The sequence below is a fragment of the Bos mutus genome, chromosome 2, assembly GCF_027580195.1.
Source record: "Bos mutus isolate GX-2022 chromosome 2, NWIPB_WYAK_1.1, whole genome shotgun sequence".
NCBI lineage: Eukaryota > Metazoa > Chordata > Mammalia > Artiodactyla > Bovidae > Bos > Bos mutus.
The window spans coordinates 51030572-51053821 of record NC_091618.1 but is presented as its reverse complement, the minus strand read 5'-3'; the positions used below and the strand labels follow the sequence as shown (position 1 = coordinate 51053821).

Here is a 23250-nt window from a genome sequence, read left to right as displayed (position 1 = left end):
ATAGAAGCACCTTTCTTCAGTATGGTTTGGGTCAGTTAGGTTATCCTGCAAATATCTCTCTTTAGACAAAAACAAGCAACACCTTAGTTTCACTTGAAGCTTTACAAATATTTGAGGAAACATTGGTCAAGGCCAGTACCCGAAACAACTTCTAGACCAGTCAGATGTAAGAGCTGCTGGTTATTTTATAAGTAGGGACTCAAAAAAACCTTTCAGATCTCATCCCCCGCTAGTTTCTTGCATTTGCCTAAGTAGAAATATCATAGGAAGAGCTCACCTGTACTTAAATCCCCAAACTAAAACTGTTTGCACACCTCCCCTCCCTAGTCCAAGTATGGCTTTGCAAGACGGATGACTGATATCATATAGAAGGCACCTTACATATAATGAACTCATTCTTTCTTAAAGAAAGGTGCCTTTTATAGAGTTGGCCATGGAGGACAAAAAACAGAGGCAATCACAGTGTAAACATCCTCTCTTGATCCAGGCCATTATTTCCTTACTTGTTGTGGGTACTAAGAAGTGAATGTAAACCTGAAACTAACGCACTATTATAAATCAACTCTACTTCAATAAAAAGAAAAAGAAGTGAATGGCCCAGGATGTCCTATGTGAACACAATAGTCTACGTAGCTAACTTCTGACACCAACAAGCTTTAGTTGCTAAAACTTTTAATTCAGAAGAAAATAATACACTGAAGAATATGCAGTACTTGTGGCTCCCCTCTTAAAGAAGCAATGTCCAGGCAGACAGAAGCCCAAGAGGCAAGCAGACCATGCAATTTCCCGCCACACTCAGTCCAGACGACTCCGTTTCCAAATCATTCCTCCACTGCTGTTTTCTCCTACTCCCCACTTTGCAAGAGGAGATAACCAAATTAAGCTGGCTGGAAATTTAAATGACTAGAACAAAGTCTCCAGCTCTGACCAAATTAAATCACAGTGTTTGCTTAGAAATTGTCCGTATTTCATAAAAAGCCAAGCATAACAGGACATTAATTTAGTGAGATATACTAATCACTTGTCAACTAGCATAACTACATAAAAAGGCTCTAGAATTATTTTTGCATTTTTAATTGAATACAGGTATCTCTAATATTCTGGGGTTAATTCTACCTCACATGGAATTTGTAGCTGTCCTATACATTTACGACTATGACACTTCTCATCAATTTCTCTTGACTCAGCTCTTCCATTTCGGGACAAATCTATATATGATGTGTCAAGACCTACACAAAGAAACATCTTAGAGCAGAACTGAAGTCTCTGAGTGAATCTGCTAATTCACACTTTTTTGGAGAGTAGGCAGACACATTATTCTGAAAAGATAAATCCTTTCTCTTTATGCCCTCACTAATATATTGTAAATAAAGACCCTGATCATGACAGGTAGAAAATACTATCAGTGAGATGGTATCAATAGAAATTGCAAGATATTATTTCCTCATAGATAACAAAGTTGACTTTAGCAACATAAAATAATACTCTATACATACCAATACCTCTACTAATTTGGACTTTCCACAGAATTAATTCTCTCTATAGACTTACTACTCTACTGACCTCAAATGCAAAAGGAAGCATACACATACCAAAATTACCCTGGTAGCCCCCATCACGCAACAACAAAATAAGAAAAGTTGTTCAGGGAGTTTCTGAATCTCCCTAAATCTTGTCTCTATGCTTTCTTTTAATAAGTGATCTTTTTAGAATAGTTTTTGATTTATAGAAAGGTTACAAAGACAGTAGGGAGAATTCTCATACACCTCACACCAGCACTTCTTAGGTGCTTCTGGTTTTTGATGACCTTGACAGCTTTAAGGGGCACTGGTAAGGTAATCTGGTAGAACGTCCCTCAGTTTGGATTTATCTGATATTTTCCTCCTGATTAGACTGGTGTTACATGTTTTTGGGAGGAAGACAATAAAGGTAGTGCCATTCTCATCACATCATACCAAGGATATATACTATCAACAGGATATATCACTTTTTTACTTTAGCCTTGATCAGCTGCCTGTGTGTTTGTAAGGCTTCTCCACTGGAGGCTTACTTCTTTCCCACCCCTTTTCACAGGGTACTGTTTGGAAGGAAGTCACTCTGTGCAACTCATAAGGAGCACTGAATTACGCAGAAAATTATTTGGAAACCTTCTGCAGAGGAGATTTGTCTATTCTCCTTCATTTAATTATTCAATTGTATATTTATATCAATATATATGTATCTTATACTTCAGGGTTCTAATCCAATACTACTTTATTTTGTTGCTCAAATTATTCCAGGTTTGACCACTGGGAGTTCTTTCAGATGGTTCTTGTGTCCCTTTGACATCACTGTGAATTGTTTTGAGTTTCCCTATACTTTCTGGTACAAGATACTTCAGACACTGTCTTGTATGATTCCTGCCCCAGTCCGAGAATCATCCATGTCTACAAGGAGCCCTAGTCCCCTTTACTAAAGAACAATATTAAAAACCAACATCTACACACTAGTTGTATATTCTTGTTTAATACCTATTACTAGAGCTAAACATGAAAAACTTCCAAAATAACACATTTTGAGGACATTAAAATTAATGAAGGAAAAGGGACAGAAAATTTTCAGCTCCATTCTAGAATTCCACAGAAAAACCTAGGTAGCTTTTCTCTTTGGATACTTATTAGAAACCAGAAAGAAATATTATGATCTTTAATTTTAATGTAATAAGATGGCAAAGGCTAAAATAACTTCTTAATTTTATGTTGTTTTGAGGTTAATCTTGCAAAACATATGATGTGTTCCTAATGACTTAATAGCAAAATAAATTTGATATCTAATAATACATATGTATGATACTGACATGATAAAGCATGAGATCAGAAATAACCTGGCCCTATTCCAGCCTCAATAAGCCTTATGCAGAGATTGTCCCTGAGGGCCAAGGTCACACCTCAAAATATCTTCCATCTTATTTTCCTCCTGGGGTTACAAGAAGAAGACAGGTAATGGAGGCAGAAAACATTTGGACATTAGTAGCAATTAAATAAAGAGGTTTCAATCCCCACTCTGTCTGGGCCTCCTCCTAGGAACGGATGTCAGTCCAGATCATGGGGAGACAGCTTTAAGATGATAAAGCATGATCAGCATCTGTTCTATTCAAACCTAAGTAACAGTGCTTCCAAAGACTCATGACTACATCTCTGAGATCTCAACAAACTGTGGTCTAACAATTATGGAAGACAGCTGAAGCTCTGAGGGAGGAAAAGTATTCTCATCCAAACTAGGCTGGTTATGTAAGGAAATACTTGGAATCCCATGCATACCTGTGATTAGACTAAAAACATTTGCCTTCATTTTCAACTGTGCACCTGCATCTTTAAGGCAACTAACAAAAGCTAAAAGTCCACTAAGGCTCATCAGCAACAAAAGGATCAAGACTCAGGCAAGCTTCTCAGACTTTCTCACATTATATTGTTTTCCCATCTATTATTTTAATCTAGGCACAGCTGGGAGACACTACATTTAGCAAGATAAATTATCAGTTACTAGCTGAAATAGTGAAAAGGCCCATGGGTAGGAAAAAATTCAGATAGATTAGAGTTCAAGAAGTGAAGTGAAAATGTTAGTAGCTTAGTCGTGTCCTGCTCTGCAATCCCATGGACTGTAGCAATTCAGACCCCTCTGTCCATGGAATTCTCCAGGCAAGAATACTGGAGTGGGTTGTCATTACCTTCTCCAGGGGATCTTCCCAACCCAGGGATTGAACCGGGGTCTCCCACCTTACAGGCAGATTCTTTACCGTCTGAGCCACCAAAGAAGCCCAGAGTTCAGGAGTTTTGCCTAAATCCCAATATTGGTCTAAGAATCCTATATGGAAGACAAGAGGCCTAATTTTGAATTTTAATTTTGCTATTATCTAGTTCAACTAGCACATGAAAATTATTTTATACTTTGACAGCTCCATTTCATCAACCAAACACCACATGGCTGAATTTGTTGAATATTATTAAGATTCCATAATCTACTTTATTCCTGGGCAAGACTGAGCGTGTAGCCTTAGAATGATCCAAATCAATAGGAGTTAAGCAGTTAAAGAGAAGACAACTGGAATTCCAGCAATCATGTGATATTTTTAAAATTCACTCTAGTGATGTTTACAAAGAAGGTGCTAAGACTCCAAACTTAAACCTGAAATGAGGAAAGAGGAATGACTCTAGGAGAGGTGAGAGCTGCCATCCTCTGAAGAGTCAGAAAACCACCAGTATGCCTATTTGAATGGAATAAACACTGTGTAGGAGTCTTCATTGCATTCATTTCCTAACTTCATCTCCACGAGCACACTCATGGAAGAGTCATAGAAGGCTGGACTCTCTTTATGGTAGGTAGTTATTTTGGTAGGTGTGCCAAAGAAAGAGAAAAAGTGGGGACAGAAAAATAAGAACTAAGGCCTAAAAGTTACTGCTGGGGAAGTGTCCAGGTAGAATAGGAGGATTTTTTTCCCCTCTTTTTCTTTTTGTCTCTCTTTCTTTTTAATCGAAGTATAGTTGACATACAGTATCAGTGTCAGATGTACAACATAGTGATTCCACATTTTTATACACTGTATGATAACCACCAGACCACCATGAGTCTAGTTACCATCTCATCAGCATGGAAAGCTACTACTGACAATATTGTTACTGACAATATTCCTTGCTATATATTACATCCTGTGACTTATTTATTTTAAAACTGCAAGTCTGCACTTCTTAATACCCTTTGTCTATTTCACCCATTCCCCCATCCTCACATCCCCTCCCCTCTAGCAAACACTGGTTTCTAACTCGTGATTCTAAAACTGAACTTTTTTGACAGGTGAAGTATGATTTACTTTGCATTCCAGTGCACATAACAAGATTATAGATGTTAAAATGCAATTTCTTGCTTTTTCTCTCAAAGTCCATGTCTTGAACCTTCTTATGTTGTTGGTGGGAATGTAAAATGGTGAAGCCACCATGGAAAATAGTATGCAGGTTCCTCAAAAGAACCAAAACTAGAGTTACCATATGATCCAGCAATCCCACTTCTGGGCATCTAACCAGACAAAACTCTAATTTGAAAAGATACACGCTCCCTATGTTCACAGCAGCACTATTCACAATAGCCAAGACATGGAAACAACCAAATGTCCATCAACAGATGAATGGGGAAAGACGTGGCACATATATACAATGGAATACTACTTAGCCATAAAAAGAATTATGCCATTTGTAGCAACATGGACAGACTTAGAGACGATCATCCTAAGTGAAGTGAGTCAGAAAGAGAAAAACAAATACCATACGATACCACTTACATGTGGAATCTAAAAGATGACACAAATGAGCTTGTCTACAAAACAGAATCGACTCACAGACACACAAAACAGATTCGTAGTTTCCAACAGATTCGTAGTTTCCAAGGGGAGGGGTTGGGGGGGTGGAGTGGACTTTAGGATTAGCAGATGCAAACCATTATATAGAATGGATAAACAACAAGATTCTACTGTATAGCACAGGGCACTATATTCAGTATCCTGGGATACACCATAACGGAAAACAATTTTAAAAAGAATGTACATATATATAACTGAATCACTTTGCTCTACAGCAGAGACTAATACAACACTATAAATCAACTATACTTCAATTTTTTCAAAAGCAAATTTTCCTTTTCAGAGAAAGAGTTAAAGAGAGAAGAAATGAAACTATGATTCTGCTCTCAAAAATGATCTATAGTTATGAGCTTTTACCAAAGAATCTTTATGTCAAATGATTTAAAAACCAGGGGAAGCTTTAAAAAAAATAGCTGAGAGGTTTGTGTATGAGAACAGCATTTTCTGCCAGAAGGATTTCCTGTTTTAGGCAACCACAGGGGACGTTGTGGGGAAACATCCGCCTGCGGCCACAGCCCACGCTTCAAAGGCCACTTCTCTGTGCTACTCACCCTTCCTCTCCGACGAATGTGACGTACAGCTTATTTCTCTGCAGGTCTTTTCTGGAGTAGCCCATAATTTGATTAAAAGCATCTTCAAGCAAGTGATCTCTTCTGATAATTAACCTGTCCGTAAAGAGACAATTTGAAAAAATACAGATGATTTCCTAATCCTTATCTTTCCAGAACTGAGCACTTGCTATTTAATTTCCATTTACCACAACTAGGTGAAAAGCGGGATGACTTACTATCATCGCTGTCTGCAATAAAGCACATGTCTGTCTTTAACTCTTAATAGCATTAACAAAAGTTACATCAGAGAATCATTGGTAAATAGAGCACCCTACCTAAGACCTGTAGAAACAATGCAAAAGTTCTTCTGGTGGTCAAATTCATTTATCCTGGGAGGAAAATGATTAAAAAACAACACACACACTTACAAAACTTTTGTTTATGAAAGGAAGATTAAACCTAGGAGGTCATGTTTTAAGCATTCTATGTAATGAATGCACCTAGACCAGGAATTCAACTCTTAAAGTAGCTAGAAAGATAACAGTGAGACCAAGAAAGATGAATTCTTAGTGTCCTTTAAAGAAGAGGAGTTTACGTAAACTTTTCTAACTTTAAAATTAGGTGAACCTTGAAACTCTCTAGGTGACAGATAAAAATGAATGATACTTGCAGTTGATTAATCTACTTATGACAATGGCAATTTAAGTCATCTTTAAACAGGCGTCAATTTGCCCTTAATGCAAATAGTAATGGAAAGGGAGATGATAGGGAAGCCAGAGGCATGAAAGTTCGATCAGCAAGATTTTCATTAAGTGAAGCTCAGAGACGTACAGTGTTTGGAGCAGGTTGATTTTTTTTTTTAATTTTATTTTTAAACTTTACATAATTGTATTAGTTTTGCCAAATATCAAAATGAATCCGCCACAGGTATACATGTGTTCCCCATCCTGAACCCTCCTCCCTCCCCATACCATCCCTCTGGGTCGTCCCAGTGCACTAGCCCCAAGCATCCAGTGTCATGCATCGAACCTGGACTGGCAACTCGTTTCTTACATGATATTTTACATGTTTCAATGTCATTCTCCCAAATCTTCCCACCCTCTTCCTCTCCCACAGAGTCCATAAGACTGTTCTATACATCACTGTCTCTTTTGCTGTCTCGTACACAGGGTTATTGTTACCATCTTTCTAAATTCCATATATATGCGTTAGTATACTGTATTGGTGTTTTTCCTTCTGGCTTACTTCACTCTGTATAATAGGCTCCAGTTTCATCCACCTCATTAGAACTGATTCAAATGTATTCTTTTTAACGGCTGAGTAATACTCCATTGTGTATATGTACCACAGCTTTCTTATCCATTCATCTGCTGATGGACATCTAGGTTGCTTCCATGTCCTGGCTATTATAAACAGTGCTGCGATGAACACTGGGGTACACGTGTCTCTTTCCCTTCTGGTTTCCTCAGTGTGTATGATGTTTTTTGAAGGCGATGAAAGGGGAACCCGCAAGTTCAGTGGAGCAAGCCCTGCAGGAGGGCAGTGAGCTGTGCAGCTGTTGGGCTGGGCATTTTTTCCGGCACGCCCAGGTCATGGTGGTGCCACAGTCAGACCCCCTCTTCTGTCCTCTCTCAAGTGGCATAGTGATCTTTAGTGGAGACATGAGATGGGGTGGGGGTGAGGCTGAAGGGAGTATGGGTAAGTGGGATATTCACATTATTCTGGGCCAAACAACTTGACAATCTTTCAATTTCCCCATTTAAAGGGAGGTAGATAAAGACAGGCAGAAACAACATTCATGCCATATTCTGTTGGACAAATGAAGCATATTTCACGGAAGGAAACAGAGCTAAGCAGTGGTGGTACTATACTCCAATCAGCCAGGCAGTGATGTGCAACACAGGACTCTGTGACAGCCTTATATCTAGTGAATATGTGAACAGTCAACAAAGAGGTACTTTTCAAGAGAACAAAATAAATCAGCTTTTAATTTTGCTTGTATTTTTACATGAAACATGATTGTCACTTTCCTGTCTGCTTTAAAACCTTAAGTTTAATTGTGCTTAATTCAACAACTATGTTTTAGGTGATACTGTGATTTATACACATCAAAATAATTATGTCAACTAAACAAATTCTGGTTATCCCAAACCACACTCTATTTCCTATAATCCCCAAAGCATCGCATCCTATTACCATCTACCAATCCTGGGGTTTGTATCATTTTGACTTACTTTAATTTCCCTGGGCCTTGTCCATATCCTTTAGTCTCTAACTTCCTGTAAAAGTTCCTTAGTTTGGCTTCAAAGTCTCGCTTGTAAGGGGCTGGAGCGCGGGCATTGGCACGCTGAGTACCTACAACAAACCACAAAGAGACAAGGGAGTGGATTTGATTTCATCACATCACCATGAAAAAAATATTACCATGGGGTTGAGACCACAGTTAACAAGTAAAAGGAGGCTACACTTTCGGGTTCCTGCACTTTCACCTCTCCAAGTCGAAGGACATCACAGGGCTTAACCAGGATCTTAAGATGTCTTAGATGCCTTCCCTGGGGCCTTTCGGTTGAGAATAGCAACTCTGTAATAGAATTAATGGTGCCTATGTGTTACTCAAGTACATTCCTCTTTTCAGCCCAAACTAATATGAGTCAAACAGAGTTACTCATGTCTAATGGTGAGATGGTATCGTGGCAGTTAGACAGGAAGTTACGATGTGAAAGTACGTGGTACACAAAGCAAGAACAGTGAGTTTCCATACTTGACGAAAAACCTTCAAAAACTTGTTTTTGATATGTACTATAATGTAACTAAGAAATACTGTAGACACACAATTACATACATTTCATACTACAGGGTAGAATAATACTGATCTGAAACAAAATTCAGCCATAACTGCAGAAAGCCCACGTCTCCTGGTTGTGTAAATAATGCTATGATTTGTTGTGTTCTTAATATGTGCCAAGTACTGTGATTACCTACAGATTATCTAAAGATGTTTTACATGTCATTCCACAGCAAGCATAATTAATAAATATAAAAGCAACATCGTTTGTTCCCCTTTCCATAAAAAAATCTGATTCTCTGTTACACTGTGACTAACTGACAAGCTGGGATACAAAATTGATGATGAATATGGGAATCAGCCACCATGACAAAAATATGGGGTATTTCCGCTAAATTTCACAACACAATAAAAGACACAAGAAAACAAAACTTGTGATGTGTCTTACATTACACACCATGTAAGCTCCTTACATATATCCTTATGCATGAATCAACTAAGTGATGATTATTTTTTGCTAATACTGTTCAGCAACAGATGCTCAAAATGAACAAGGTCAGGTTGCTGGAGTGGATATCTTGGTTGGGAAGACAGAAATAGTACATATCAAACAACTAGAGAATGGTTAAGTCCTAAACTAGATGGTATACAAACTCCTATAAAGCAGAAGGAATAAAACTATAGCCCAGCCTTATAAAACTAAAACTAAAAAATAAAACTATAAAAAAAAAAAATAAAACTATTTTTTTTTAAATATTAATAAAAAGTAAAAACAAAAAATAAAACTATAGCTTGGGTATGGCTGAGCTGTACCTGGCCCTATTGATCTATTCTGTTTGCCATGTAATGTTTTTAAATTAACTGTCAACATTTAAAATTTAGATTTTAAGTTAAAAAAAAAATCTGATTTCTCCTGAAAATTATCTAGGGACTTTTGTAACAACTGGCTTGCATTTCCCTAGGAGGACAGTCACCCCGTGAGGTAAAGCCTGTGCTCCCCACTGTGCCCCAGCCTTTCAGTGACAATGCGTTTGAGACCAGTGTTACAGAAAAGTAATAGTAAGTGAGGATAAACAGAGATCAAAATGTTATTGGAACCAGGCTTTATAAACATGGGAGAACCCATAGTCTATACTGAGGCAGGGCAACAAGAGCTGGAATAAGCATTGCCTGCATGTTCAGAAGACAGTGTGGAGACCCCACTAACCTAGAGCAGATGGGGAATGCTGGAAAGTAGAATATTACATGGGTCAGAAGTTTGATACAAAATTATGAGAAGACTTTTTTAAAAAACCTAGCCAAGAAGTCTGAGCATGATGCAGCAAGCAGGGGGAACCCTTTATAGGTTCTTGAGCAAGGAAATAACAAACGAGCAATGCTTTCTTTCAGAAATGATTTTCAAAGTGTGTTGAGTAGATTAAGGACGGGAAGGAGGAAAGACGAGGGAGGAGATTCAGTTAGGAGTAGTTGCCGAAACAGAAGCCTGAGGGGATGAGGACTAGCCTGGACTGTGGTGACTCAGTGGGGCTTTTACAATGTGAAATAAGAACTGGTAACCATAGATAAGTAAGGAAGAGAAATAGGAAGCTCACGTGGTAATAGAAAACCTTTTAAACAGTAACAGGAGTTGCCATTTGTTGTGTCTGCTATGCAATAGGGACCATTCACTTCACAAAGCGGATCTTGGGAAATTCTCACAAGTCTAAGAAGCAGGCATTGTTAATACTACCGTCACCACCACTTTGTAACTAAGGAAGCTGAAGGCATATGCCAGTGAATGGCAGATTTAGGATCTGAGCCCCTTCTGACTGACACTGGAGGACGGGGGGCATGTGAGGCTTTATACATACTAAGCTGGAGATGACAGCTGTTCAGGTGGATATACCCTATCAGCACTTGAAAATAGAGTACTGGAGTTTCAGTGTGAGATCCAGGCCACACTTGGGGAGTAAATGAGTCAGTGTCTGTGTGGTACCTCACTTCATGCAGTGCCTGCTACATCAGCAGCCCCATGTAAATGTTGTTGCTGCGATTATCTGCATAGAGGTGAATACCAAACACATGGGGAAATGCAGTGGGATTTGGGGAATGGAATTTAATAAAATCATCTATTGATTAGTAATATGTGCAGAGTTCTGTTGGCATAATTATGAATCTTACCCAAAAACCTATGCCATAAAGGAAACAAATAAACTTGACCTTAAAAGGCCTGGTATACAGAAGGCTCCTAGGCAGTAGTTCTCAATCTTGAAGGTATATCAGAATCACTGAGGATGTTTTTTAAAAAACCCAGTGTTCAGGCCACAACCAGGACATACTACATGAGAATCGGTGGGGATAAGACATAGACATACGTGTGTCATGCAGGTCTCCAGATGATTCCAACATGCAGCCAAGGCTGAGAATCATTATTTCCCACAAGAAGGTCAAAACTAACCAATGATGGTCCCTGGGCACCATCCAGGGACAAAGTGGGGGTGCTTCCTATGGGTTTGTAATACATCGTCTGCAACATGAAGGAACACGATCTGCATGAACTCTAGTCTCCTCTCTTGGATAGCTGAGGGACAGAGCCCTGCAGCACAAGTCCAGTCAGAGTGGCAGAATGAAGCTATAGTGGCTGCAGTCTGAGTAACTGCAGACTAGTAAACCCAGACAGCTCAGAAAGCAGCCATGATGAATCAGCTTTCAAGAGCACAGACATTGATAGGGAAGAGGAAAAAGAGGAACAAAAGACTGAAAATCTTTCCAGACACAAAAGAAACACAATTCTTTAAGAGCTGATTACTTTTTAAAAACAGCACATATTCTACTGCCATATAATTCGAGATGCTTAAAAGGATGTGGGAAATGCCATAATGCATTCCATCAATATCAACACAGACACTTAATAAAAATTAGCTCTAACTCCATTTAAGCTCTAGGTAAAGGAATTCAATTACGGAAACTCTGGAGACAGAAACTGTTAAACGCAAATATTCTTTTGCTAATAGTTCTATTATGAAAAAAATCATTTACACATTACATCATGGTTTAAAAATTACAGTAAATTATGCTGCTGGCCCTTGTCAAATTCTTAATGCAAGTCAGGTGCAACTGCCAAGAAAATCCATGGCAGAAACAATATTACTTCCTCTTTGGAAATAAAGAAAAAAAAATCTTGGAGAGTGAGCTCACACAACTGAATAAGAATCATAACTGCAAGTGAAGTTCTAGGATATGATTCACTTAGAGAGAGTCATGTCATAGTCTTCATGGTCTTAAAAAAGGAAGTCAGATACAAAAAGTCAACACTGCATACAAGAAGTGATCAAATAAAAGGCTGATTTTATGAAGAGTCAGTATTATGTTAATTATTTGCAGGAAAAAATTCAGTAACAGATGTAAGACTTGAAAAAAAAACATTGCTAAGCAGTTCTAAAGCACTCCCATATAATGCTGTTAACATTACTTCCACAGACTCTTACAAAACTGCACAATCCTATACAAACTTAAAGAATTCTACCAGACAGAGGATTTCTTTTCTAGGTAATACTAAGAAAAGTCTTGGCATCAAACTGCTAAGAAGTCTGGGTCTTCTTTGATGCTGGGTGTGACACCCAGAACCCAGAATGCTCCGATAACTGGCTCTTGGTCTGTGGTGGAAGGGTGAAGCTCAGCCCAGTTCAGCAAGGTTCCAGGCTCTGAACTGGGATGCCTCAGAAGAGCATTTCTTTTCTGTTCACTTTCTATAAACAATAAATGCTATGATTTTCTTTTATATAATTCCCTGTTAATGAATGAGAATAAACTATCAAGCACTAAAATAATTTCTGAAAAACTCTATCTTCTGGAACATAGATCAACAATGGAATCAACAAAAAACTCAAAAGTAGCTGGTACAGAGCACAAGCAAGGAAGTCCTAGCATTTTTACTTTATTCTCTAAGAGTAATGAAAGGCCCTCATGTCACTGTTTTGACCTTGTTGATGATTCTACTTACATACCATTTGTTTGTTTTTTTTTTTTTTAAACAATCTGATATCTGATTTTTCAAATGTTGGCAAATTAAAAGCAGTTTATTAAAAAAGCAAGGCTGGAGGGCATGCCAGGGACCGGCATCCTCTGAGAACACCAAGAGTGGGAAACAAGGAAGAGTAACAACACAAACACAAAAATAAAAACACCTGCATATTGTGACAGAGACAGTAGTATTTGGTTCTCCTTCAGTCTTTGGAATCTTACCCCCCCATCCCCACCCACTAATGAAGAGCTTCCTTCATTTGTATTGTTTGGTTCCTAGATCATCTTTGTGGGGCTGAGCAAAGAGCCCCACAAATATACAGCTAAAACAAGTAGAAAGCTGCTGCGCTGCTGCTACGTCGCTTCAGTCGTGTCCAACTCTATGCGACCCATAGACGGCAGCCCACCAGGCTCCCCCGTCCCTGGGATTCTCCAGGCAAGAACACTGGAGTGGGTTGCCATTTCCTTCTCCAAGTAGAAAGCTAGGATACTAAAACAAAAGCAAGGATAAAACTACTTTTCTAAAAACAAGTATAAAGCTACTTCAGAGACTGTGAGGGAAAGGAGGGAAGGGAGAGGGCGAAGGAAAGGTGGGAGGAAGGCAAGAGGGAAGGAGGGAGAAGGGGGAGAGAGAGACAGAGAGAAACAGGAAAAGAGGAAGTCAGGGAGAAAGGGAGGGAGGAGGGGGAGAGAAGGGAAGAGAAGGATGGATTTTTGTGAAAAGAGCTGACAAGACAAGCAAAAGCTGGGATGATGAGACTTTGGAGGGAAAGGGGAAAAGAGGGTCCTTAAGGAGTTGCACTGTGTGTTGGGAGAAATAACTGCCCTCAAGACAGTCTTCAGGAGAGACCCACATGGCTCTTCAGTGCTCTTTGGTCTGGTTACTTCCCTTGAGCATGACCTGGTTCTCTACTGGCTTCCAGAGGTTCCAGTTCCAGTCAAGTAATAACAGCTCTGTCTGAAGATGCCCTCAAATATGAAACAGCCTCAAGGCACTGAGGATAGGGAAGCAGGGAGAGATATAATGTATTGATTAAAAAGTCTCAGCAAACGATAGGTTAAACAAATTCTCTGATGTTCAACATTATAGCTTTGGTCACGTGGAAAATTCACATAAGTGAGCTCATCTCCAGCAATATCAGATAAATGAGGTGTTCTTGCATTTAAATTCCTAGAAATGTGTAGCTACAAAAAGTCCTGAAATAAACTTCTGGGTCCTATATTTGGAATAATAAACCATACGGTAAGTGGAAAGGTCTTTTCCTTCTGGCATAACTAAGGTCAGGACTGGCACTATAATGGACCTAGAAAAACAAACCTTCACATTCCAAAATTTTGACAACTTTAGGTGAGGACTATAACAGCTGCAAAAAGCAGTGAGTCAAAATTTCCAAAGCCCTTCTCTCCCCTGCACTTGAAAAGACATGCAAATGTGCTTGGAATGAGGAAAAGTGTGGAAAGTTTAGCAGGTTCCTAGGCATTCCGAAAGATCATTAAAATTTATGACTGTCATAATTTTCACAATATTATTTCTCACATCACTAAAAGGGATGAAATTCTAGTCATAAGAAAGAGTATAAGACAACTTTCAAAAATCCATTTGAAATGTTTTCATAAGAACTTCAGGAGTATTGGTAGAAGAAGAGGCTATTTTACTCAAAGAAACAGAGATTCTTCCACAGGGTAAATGAGGCTAGTCCTGCCTTTGTATCATGTGGAATTAGTTATAGTTACTTCCGTTGATATCAGGCAGTACATCCCAACTTCAAGATCAAATAAAGCCCACTGAAAGAGAGTAGGCCAAAAATATGGAGATGATTCTTCCTGAAAATTAAAACCACCACAAACACTGCAAGCAATTTAGATATCTTTGGAAATCATATAACTCTCAATCTGCTTCCAGAATGCATTTATTGCCACCATGAATTACTCATGTACATTTGTGATGCTACATAAAAAGAAGAAACTTAGTCACTATTTAGAATGTTCATAGAGTCTCAAGAATATCAAACTCGTCATTGAGAGAATATGCCTTTGTAGGCCCAGAAGGGACAGAATCTGGAGATCTACCTTTTTCTCTGGGAGGATGGGGCCACAGTAAAGGTCTGGAAAGAAGAGCTTTGACTGGAATGAGCAGTACTCCAAAGAGCTTCATTAATTTAACCATAAAGCATGAAGTGAAGGGACAACCCATTTAAACCCCTATAGGTTACAGCTAAGATTAAGACCAGTCAGAATGATGAAAACTCTAGGCAGCTAGTTCAGTAAATCAGGACTAAGTAGATTCATACAGACCATTATTGGTGGTTCAAATACTGACAAATTATACTTCTCAATTTCCAGAAAGAAAGAAAAAGGGATAAACTAACATTTATTGGATGCTTGTCATGTTCTAGGTACCAGGCAAGGTGTTCTTCTCCAGATAACTATGGGAGGTGATTGTTATTATTTCCATATTAAAGAAAAAGAAATTCAAATTCAGGAAAGACAGTAAATTGCCCAAAGTCACACACAGTTGGTAAATGACCAAGGCCAGTAATGAATTCCATTAATCTTTCTCCTACTCCTTTAACTACCCCCTAGAGTCACATACTTTTTTCCCATCCTGTATCATCAAAACAGGGTCCCTACTTTGTTCTAAAGTTGGCCTGTGCTTTTGTCTCCAGTGTCCTGACTTCCCACAGGCCTGTGCTTGCTGAATGCTGCTTCTTCACCCCATTCAACAAACCACTTTCCTCCCACCCACACGATCTGACCTTAACACATACACAAACACTTCCACATCCTAAAATCCTTTCCTTAATTCTTCTCCTTCTAAGCATTGCCTTATTTTGCTTTATTCTCACTTCCATGTTTCATGAAAAGAGTATTTTTTACACCCTTTTTCTACTTCACATCTCCTATCATCCTGTAACTGGTAACATTCCAGTTTATGACCTATTAGTTCATGGCAACTGCTCTGGGAAATGTCATATAAAACTTCATGATCTTCAAATCTAATAGACTCTTCTCAGGCCTCATCCTTCTTGACTCCTCTGAGCACCTGGCCCTGGAAGCCAGTCCTTCCTCCTCGAAACCTGGCTTCCCTGAAAAGATGTTCCTAATTCTCTTCCAAAATCCACTGACTCTCTCACTTGCATCCTCAACCCCTTCTTGAATACTGGAGCTGCTCATGTCATCATCCTTTATTTTCTCTTGTTTTCCACTGACCTGTCCTCCCTAGTTCCTATAATCTACCCTGTGGGCTTCACCTGCCACCAGCAAACCTGTGTTCCTAACTGCTAACCTCTCCTGAGCTTCAAGACTGTTTCTCCAGCTGTCTCTGGGCATCTCCAGTTGGGTGGTCCAAAGATTCCTCAATAAAACGTGTCCCAAATCAGTTTCCTTTAATCCCCTCCCCTCTTCAGTTTAACCTTTCCCCTTTCTTGCTAAATGGCATTACCATCTGCCAGGCAGTCCATGTGGTGAGGACCTCAGAATCTGCCTTCACTCATCCCCGCCTAGACTCAAAGTTCTAGAATCTACGTAGATCCAATATAGTCATTGAATTAACTTCCTTTTCTCCATCATCATTGCATGCTAAGTCGCTTCAGTCATGTCCAACTCTTTGCGATCCTATGGACTGTAGCCCATCAGGCTCCTCTGTCCACGGGATTCTCCAGGGGAAAGGATACTGGAGTGGGTTGCCATGCCCTCCTCCAGGGGATCTTCCCGACCTAGGGATCAAAGCCACTTCTCTTACATCTCCTGCATTCACAGGCAGGTTCTGGTAAAGAACCTAGTGCCACCTGGGAAGCCCTATAGTCCATCCCTTTATCGTGTCTCCTGAATTAATGCAACAGCTTCCCAGATGGTTTCTCTAACTCTAGTCTCTCATATTCTAATACATTCTGCACATGGCCACCAAACTGAACTTTGTAAAGCAAGTTCTACTCTTCTGTTTGTAAATTTTCAGTGGCTCTACATGGAGTACCAAGTGAGGCTTTAGTAACCAACCAACTCTAGCCTCTTTTCCCAACCTGAGCTCTGAGAACTTGCCTTCACTTGAAGGTATTAATTTGTCCTAAACTGCTTTATCCTTCCGTGGTTTAGCCCTGCTACTTCTTTACTCACAATGTCCTCGTTCTTCTGGACCACCTGGTAAAACCCTATTCATCATTCTTCAAGGCTTCCCTTCACACCTGTTGTAGTCACCTTTCCCTAAACTCCCCACCCCCACACCTTGAAAGAAGAGTCATTCCCACATCTGTGTTCCCAATACCTCTCTTCATTACAGGACTAACCACAGAGCTTTCCGTCACTTGTTGACTCACTGCCCCACCATGAATTTTCAAAGGCAGAGACGGTACTATTCATCTTTGTAGCACCAGGGTCTAATTCAGTGCTTGGATCTTAGCTGGATGCTCATTAAATCTCTGTTACATGAACAAATTAATAGACCTTTTCCTGTTTGTGGTATTCAGTTAGTCTGTAGCTTCATTATGATACCAGTATATGAAAACAAAAGTTATATGTCAAAGAACACAAAGCAACTTTTAGTGACACAGAGTTTGGATTTCCATTAAAATAGTTTTAAATTCTGATAGCTGCTATGGTGTGAACAACATATAGCTTATAATAAGGATAAAGATAGCTGATGTTTCGTCAACGTCATGACTACTTTCCTTAAAAAAATACTCATTTACTAAGCTGCATTACTTACTTTTTATTCGTTCATTCATTCATTCTTCTGTTTACATCACACCTCTTTCAAAAAGAATTTAAACTTAAAATTTTTAGTTTATTTCATTTATCAACATGTTCTACCTGTCCCTGAATCTCTGGTCTTCCTATCTAATGCAATTAGTGACTACTGAAGGGAAAAAATTATCTCTGAAACTGGAGATTTCTTTTTATTATTCGCTGAATCAATCTCCTAACTAGAATTTTTTAAATCCAAAAAGCTAACATAGTATTTTGTGCTTTAATATTTTCTAAGACATAGTAGACACCACATGACATAATGAAAAGTAAGTTCTGTATCAGTGTATTTCATACTGTTAATATTTATCCTCCTATTTTGGAATGTCATTATCTTCCTGTCAAAATGTTTCCCCATAGAAACAAGCCATTTTAAGAGACAGGAAGTGCCACAGAAACCTGTGCTAACACTACAGATGTACCCAAAGTGTTCCCTTACTGTCCTTTAGGAGGACAGAACATTTGACTTCAGGGCTCATTCCTTAGAGAATTCACTGCACACAGCAGGTGGACTCACCTGGTGAGTTCTGGGGAGAGGACACAGGGGAGCCACGTGGGGACTGACAGTAGCTGGGATGGAGTAAGGCATGTGGAGGCACATATGACATTATCTCTTCTTCAAATAAACTGGGGAAAGACAAGAAACAAAATGCATACTTTAGCCAAAGATACAGGTAAACGCTTTGTTTCCACAATGAGTAAGCTGATTTCTCCCTTTGGCTCATTCCATCTGAGGTCCAGTTTACATCCCAAAGAAAGCATCCGTCCCCTTTCTCCTGTGGGTAATCCTTGGGACAAAACGCTGGCTGTTTGCAGCTTTTGTGAAACCTGCAGTTATTTACCTGTTTTCCCACCAGCTTTGGACAACATAATTTCTATTGTGTCATTTAAATAGTGAGTTTCAGTTTGTGTATTCATTTGAAAATAGACTGGATTTTTGATTTTTACACTTGAGAATAAGATTCAAACACAAGAGATGGTGTTTATTGAGGACCCATAATTAATACACAAAGTATGTTCTCTATTTTCATTCCAAGACATATAGAACAGGATCTTGGCCTTCAAAGAACTCAGCATTTCATTGGAGAATTAAAAGCAAAATATAACAAAACACCTTTAAAATAATTACAACTGCTAAATAATTAGCTTTCTTATTTACTCTGACTTTATAATATTTTTCAAATGTGAGGATTTTGATTTATTCAATCGAGTGTCTTCTTTCTGCTCCATAGTGCAGTTTCTATTTCTAAATACTCTCCTAAAAGACAGTAATCAGGAATCTAGATCTTGAAATCCTAGACTTTTAATTAACTGCTATAATAAAGAAACGTACTGTTGATTGTCAAATATACAAACACTTGACAAAATAGAATCAACAACCTAAGTAAGAGTACTTGTGCTTTTTAATTAAGAGGTAGAAGTGGCTTTTTTTTAAAGTTAGTCAAATCTAGAAATCTGTTAAATTTGTTTTCAGAAAACGTTGAGAAAAGGTGGCAGCAGTTTAGTCTTCAGAGATTTAAGGAAAGAACTCCTGAGGATTATAGAAATGGCTTTCTTTTTTATTTTATTTTATTTTTAAACTTTACATAATTGTATTAGTTTTGCCAAATATCAAAATGAATCCGCCACAGGTATACATGTGTTCCCCATCCTGAACCCTCCTCCCTCCTCCCTCCCCATACCATCCCTCTGGGTCGTCCCAGTGCACTAGCCCCAAGCATCCAGTATCGTGCATCGAACCTGGACTGGCAACTCGTTTCTTACATGATATTTTACATGTTTCAATGTCATTCTCCAAAATCCTCCCACCCTCTCCCTCTCCCACAGAGTCCATAAGACTGTTCTATACATCAGTGTCTCTTTTGCTATCAACTGAGGCAATTCTGCCCTCCCCTGTACTCTCTGAGGACATTGGACAATGTCTGAGGACATTTTTGGTTCTGATAACTGAGAAGGGAGTACTTTTGGCATCTAATGAGGGGGGTCAGAATGCTGATAAACATCTTACAATGCACAGAAGAGTGCCCTGCAACAAAGGCATATCCAGCCTGAAATGTCAGTAATTTGAAGGCTGAAACTCTGGGCTATATTAATAACAATACAATAACATCTTGATAGTTCTTTTCTGGTCCTCATTCATCTGCACATGTCTGCTAAACCACTATAGTAAAAGCATTTTTAGATACCATATTGTTAAGCCATCTATCCACTTTTAAACTATAAAGTCAAAAGATTTAGAACCAGAAGCAACAAGTAACTGTATTTGTAATACCAAATTAAGCCCCAAAACAATCAATTCTCTTTCTCAATAAATCAATAACCATTAGAATAATGTGAATTTAAAGTTGATTGCTAAGGAAAAATGCCACATAAAACAGTTGATACCACAAAGGTTTAGAAACTCACAGCAAAATTAAGAGTAGCAATTAGCACCCTCTCCTTGGACATCTATATCTGTGTCCCTTTGCTCCATGACACCTATCATTTCCTTTAAATACAACCAATATGTGGAAAACTTTCATACCAAGAGAGAAAATTTTCTACTTCAAAAATTTAACACAGAGACAGAGAGCAATATAAAAACACTCAATACATATCATCCAGGATTAATACATATTTACACTATTATCTTTTGCTTCAAACATATATACATACTTACAGAGGTGAATATACCTATATATAGCTGTATCTATACATCTGTATATGTTCATATTGTATAGGAAGTCCCTTTTGAGATCCTCTATCATGATTTTAACATATCCTTCCAGAATTTTAAATTTTCAACATATGTATACAGGAAAAATATACAGTTTTGCCCTATGTTTTGCTAGAAATTATATAAATGATTTATAAGTGTATTACATCCTTAAACTATTTTACTCAACAATATATTTCTGATATCCATCTGTGTTGCTATATAAGGGGTCTACTTTACTACTTTTACCTGCCATGTAACATACAGTCCATTCTATGAATGTTTGTACACATGTGCTCAGTCCCTTCTGTCATATTCGACTCTTTGCGATGCTATGGACAGTAGCCCACCAAGCTTCTCTGTCCATGGGGTTCTTCAGGCAAGAATACTGGAGTGGGTTGCTGTGTCCTCCTCCAGGGATCTTCCTGACTCTGGGATCAAACCCCCATCTCCTGTGGCTCCTGCATAGCAGGAGGATTCTTTACCACTGCGCCACCAGGGAAGCCCTATCTATGAATATATCTGTGTATTTATCCATAACTTCCTTGACAAATGCTGACTTTTCCCCCAACTGTGTGTTTTTATCAATAATGGTGCAATGATTATACTGTATGTATCACCTTGTATACACATAATAGAGTTTCTTAGTATACATATGACGTGAAGTGAAGCTGCTCAGCCGTGTCTGACTCTTTGCGACCCCATGGATTGTAGCCTACAGGCTCCTCTATCCATGGAATTTTCCAGGCAAGAGTACTGGAGTGGGTTGCCATTTCCTTCTCCACGTACACTTATGGTATATATCTAAAAGCAGAGCGTGCTCAGTCATTCGTGTAGGTTTTCTATCCGTACAAGATACTGTCAAATTGTTCTTTGAAGAGGTTGTAGAACTGCAATACCACCAAATACAGACAATATAGAGTTCCCATTTCTCACTTGGTGTTATCAGACTTTTTTATTTTTTCAATTGAATAACATGAAATAGTGTCTCGTTATTTGAAATTGCATTTTATGATTACTATCATCTTTCCATGAGTTTATTGGCTATTCATGCTTTGATTCTTTTGAAATGCCTTTTTATATTCTTTATTCATTTTTCTTTGGGGTTATTTTCTTTCAAATTGATTTAAAAGCATGCTTTCTGTATTCATGATATCTTTGTTTTATATCATGTGAACATAGTCTTCTAGTTTATTGCCTTTCTTTATGTCTTTATGTGTGATGGCTTTCATTACATAAATTAACAATTCCAATGTAGCCAAATTTATCAATCATTTCCTATATAAGCTCTGCACATTTTTTATAATTTAACAGAATAGAAATAGAATGCGTGCTAAGGTGCTTCAGTCATGTTTGACTCTTTTATGACCCCATGGACTGTAGCCCACCAGGCTCCTCTGTCCATGAGATTCTCCAGGCAAGAACTGGAGTGAGTTGCCATTTCCTCCTCCAGGGGATCTTCCGGATGCAGGGATCAAACCCATGTTGCTTATGTCGTCTGCACTGGCAGGCAGGTTCTTTACCACTAATGCCAAAATAGAATAACCAATAACAAATATAGAAAAGTTATTTTACAAGTCTTAAGTTTATAATAGCTATATTGGAAAACAACTTTACATGGGTTTATTTTGAAATGAATACTTTCCTGGAGCTGTATCATCTCTATATTGCAGCTTGCTGATATTCAAGTCCATTTGTATCAGGAATGACTTTCTTTTTTAAGAAACAGACAATGTATATAGGTTAAAAAATAAATCCGATACAAGGATATAAAGTACAGCACAGAAAATCTGGCCAATATTTTTATAATAATTTAAAATGGAATACAATAAATGAAAACATTGAATCGTTACATTGTACACCTAAAACTAATATAGTTTTGTAAAAATCAACTATGGGCTTCCCTAGTGGCTCAGTCGGAGAAGGCAATGGCACCCCACTCCAGTAGTCTTGCTTGGAAAATCCCATGGACGGAGGAGCCTGATAGGCTGTAATCCATGGGGTCGCTAAGAGTCGGACAAGACTGAGCGACTTCACTGTCACTTTTCACTTTCGTGCATTGGAGAAGGAAATGGCAACCCACTCCAGTGTTCTTGCCTGGAGAATCCCAGGGACGGGGGAGCCTGGTGGGCTGCTGTCTATGAGGTCGCACAGAGTCGGACAGGACTGAAGTGACTTAGCATTAGCAGTGGCTCAGTGGTAAAGAATATGCCTGCAATGCAGGAGTTGCAGGAGACATGGTTTCGATCCCTGGGTTGGAAAGATGCCCTGGAGAAGGGCATGGCAACCCACTCCAGTATTCTTGTCTGGAGAATCCCATGGACATAGGAACCTGGAGGGCTATAGTCCATAGGGTCACAAACAGTAGGACACAACTGAAGCAACTCAGCATGCACACACATAAATCAATTATACATTAATAAAAATATTTTTATTAAAAAATAATTCATGTTCTACAAAGTTCACCCAAGAAAATATTTTTAAATGGAAAGAAAAAACAAACAGACAAAGTATAAAAACAGACATAGAGATTCCATCTATGTAACAAACAAATCCACTGCCTGAGTTTATAGTAACTGATAGAAATGATTCAAACTCCAAAGCAAAATAAAAAATAAAGAAATGAGAGTATCCCAAAATGTTTCAATAATCATTAAATATTATTTATTAAGCATGCACATGTAATATATTGTTAGTGTAAAACCATTTATTTGCTAATCCAAATGAAGTAAAAGTCTAGAATTAAATATCATTTATCACGTGTATGTATAATTATAAAGCTATTAATATATAAGTAAATTTCTCATGTTTCTCCAAAGGCTTCAGAAAACATATCTATTTTCCTAAAGGTGAAAAATGTAGTCTTTCTCTATATACAAATCACTTTTCAAATATTTTAAAATTCAACCACATAACACATAGAAACTCATGCAAATTATAGTGCTTACCAACATACAAATATTATAAACTATATTGTAACTCAAAATATTTAGGGCTATATCATTAAAGGTTACTTAACCAAAAGAAGGTATACAATAATTGTGATTTCTGTTTCGTAATCATTTTTGTTTTTACTAATTCCAACAGT

At 38.3% G+C, this 23250-nt stretch overlaps 1 protein-coding gene across 2 annotated transcripts in view; it reads right to left on the bottom strand.

The window, feature by feature from the left end:
- HECW2 (HECT, C2 and WW domain containing E3 ubiquitin protein ligase 2) overlaps positions 1-23250 on the bottom strand; it is a 432558-nt gene that overhangs the window by 36115 nt on the left and 373193 nt on the right. For both annotated transcript variants that reach the window (XM_070388859.1, XM_070388865.1), the window contains 3 exons: positions 17985-18094; positions 8175-8295; positions 5941-6054 (listed from right to left, as the gene is read on the bottom strand). In XM_070388859.1, coding sequence (XP_070244960.1) covers positions 5941-6054; positions 8175-8295; positions 17985-18094 — 345 coding nt within the window. The remainder of the gene's footprint in view (positions 1-5940; positions 6055-8174; positions 8296-17984; positions 18095-23250) is intronic.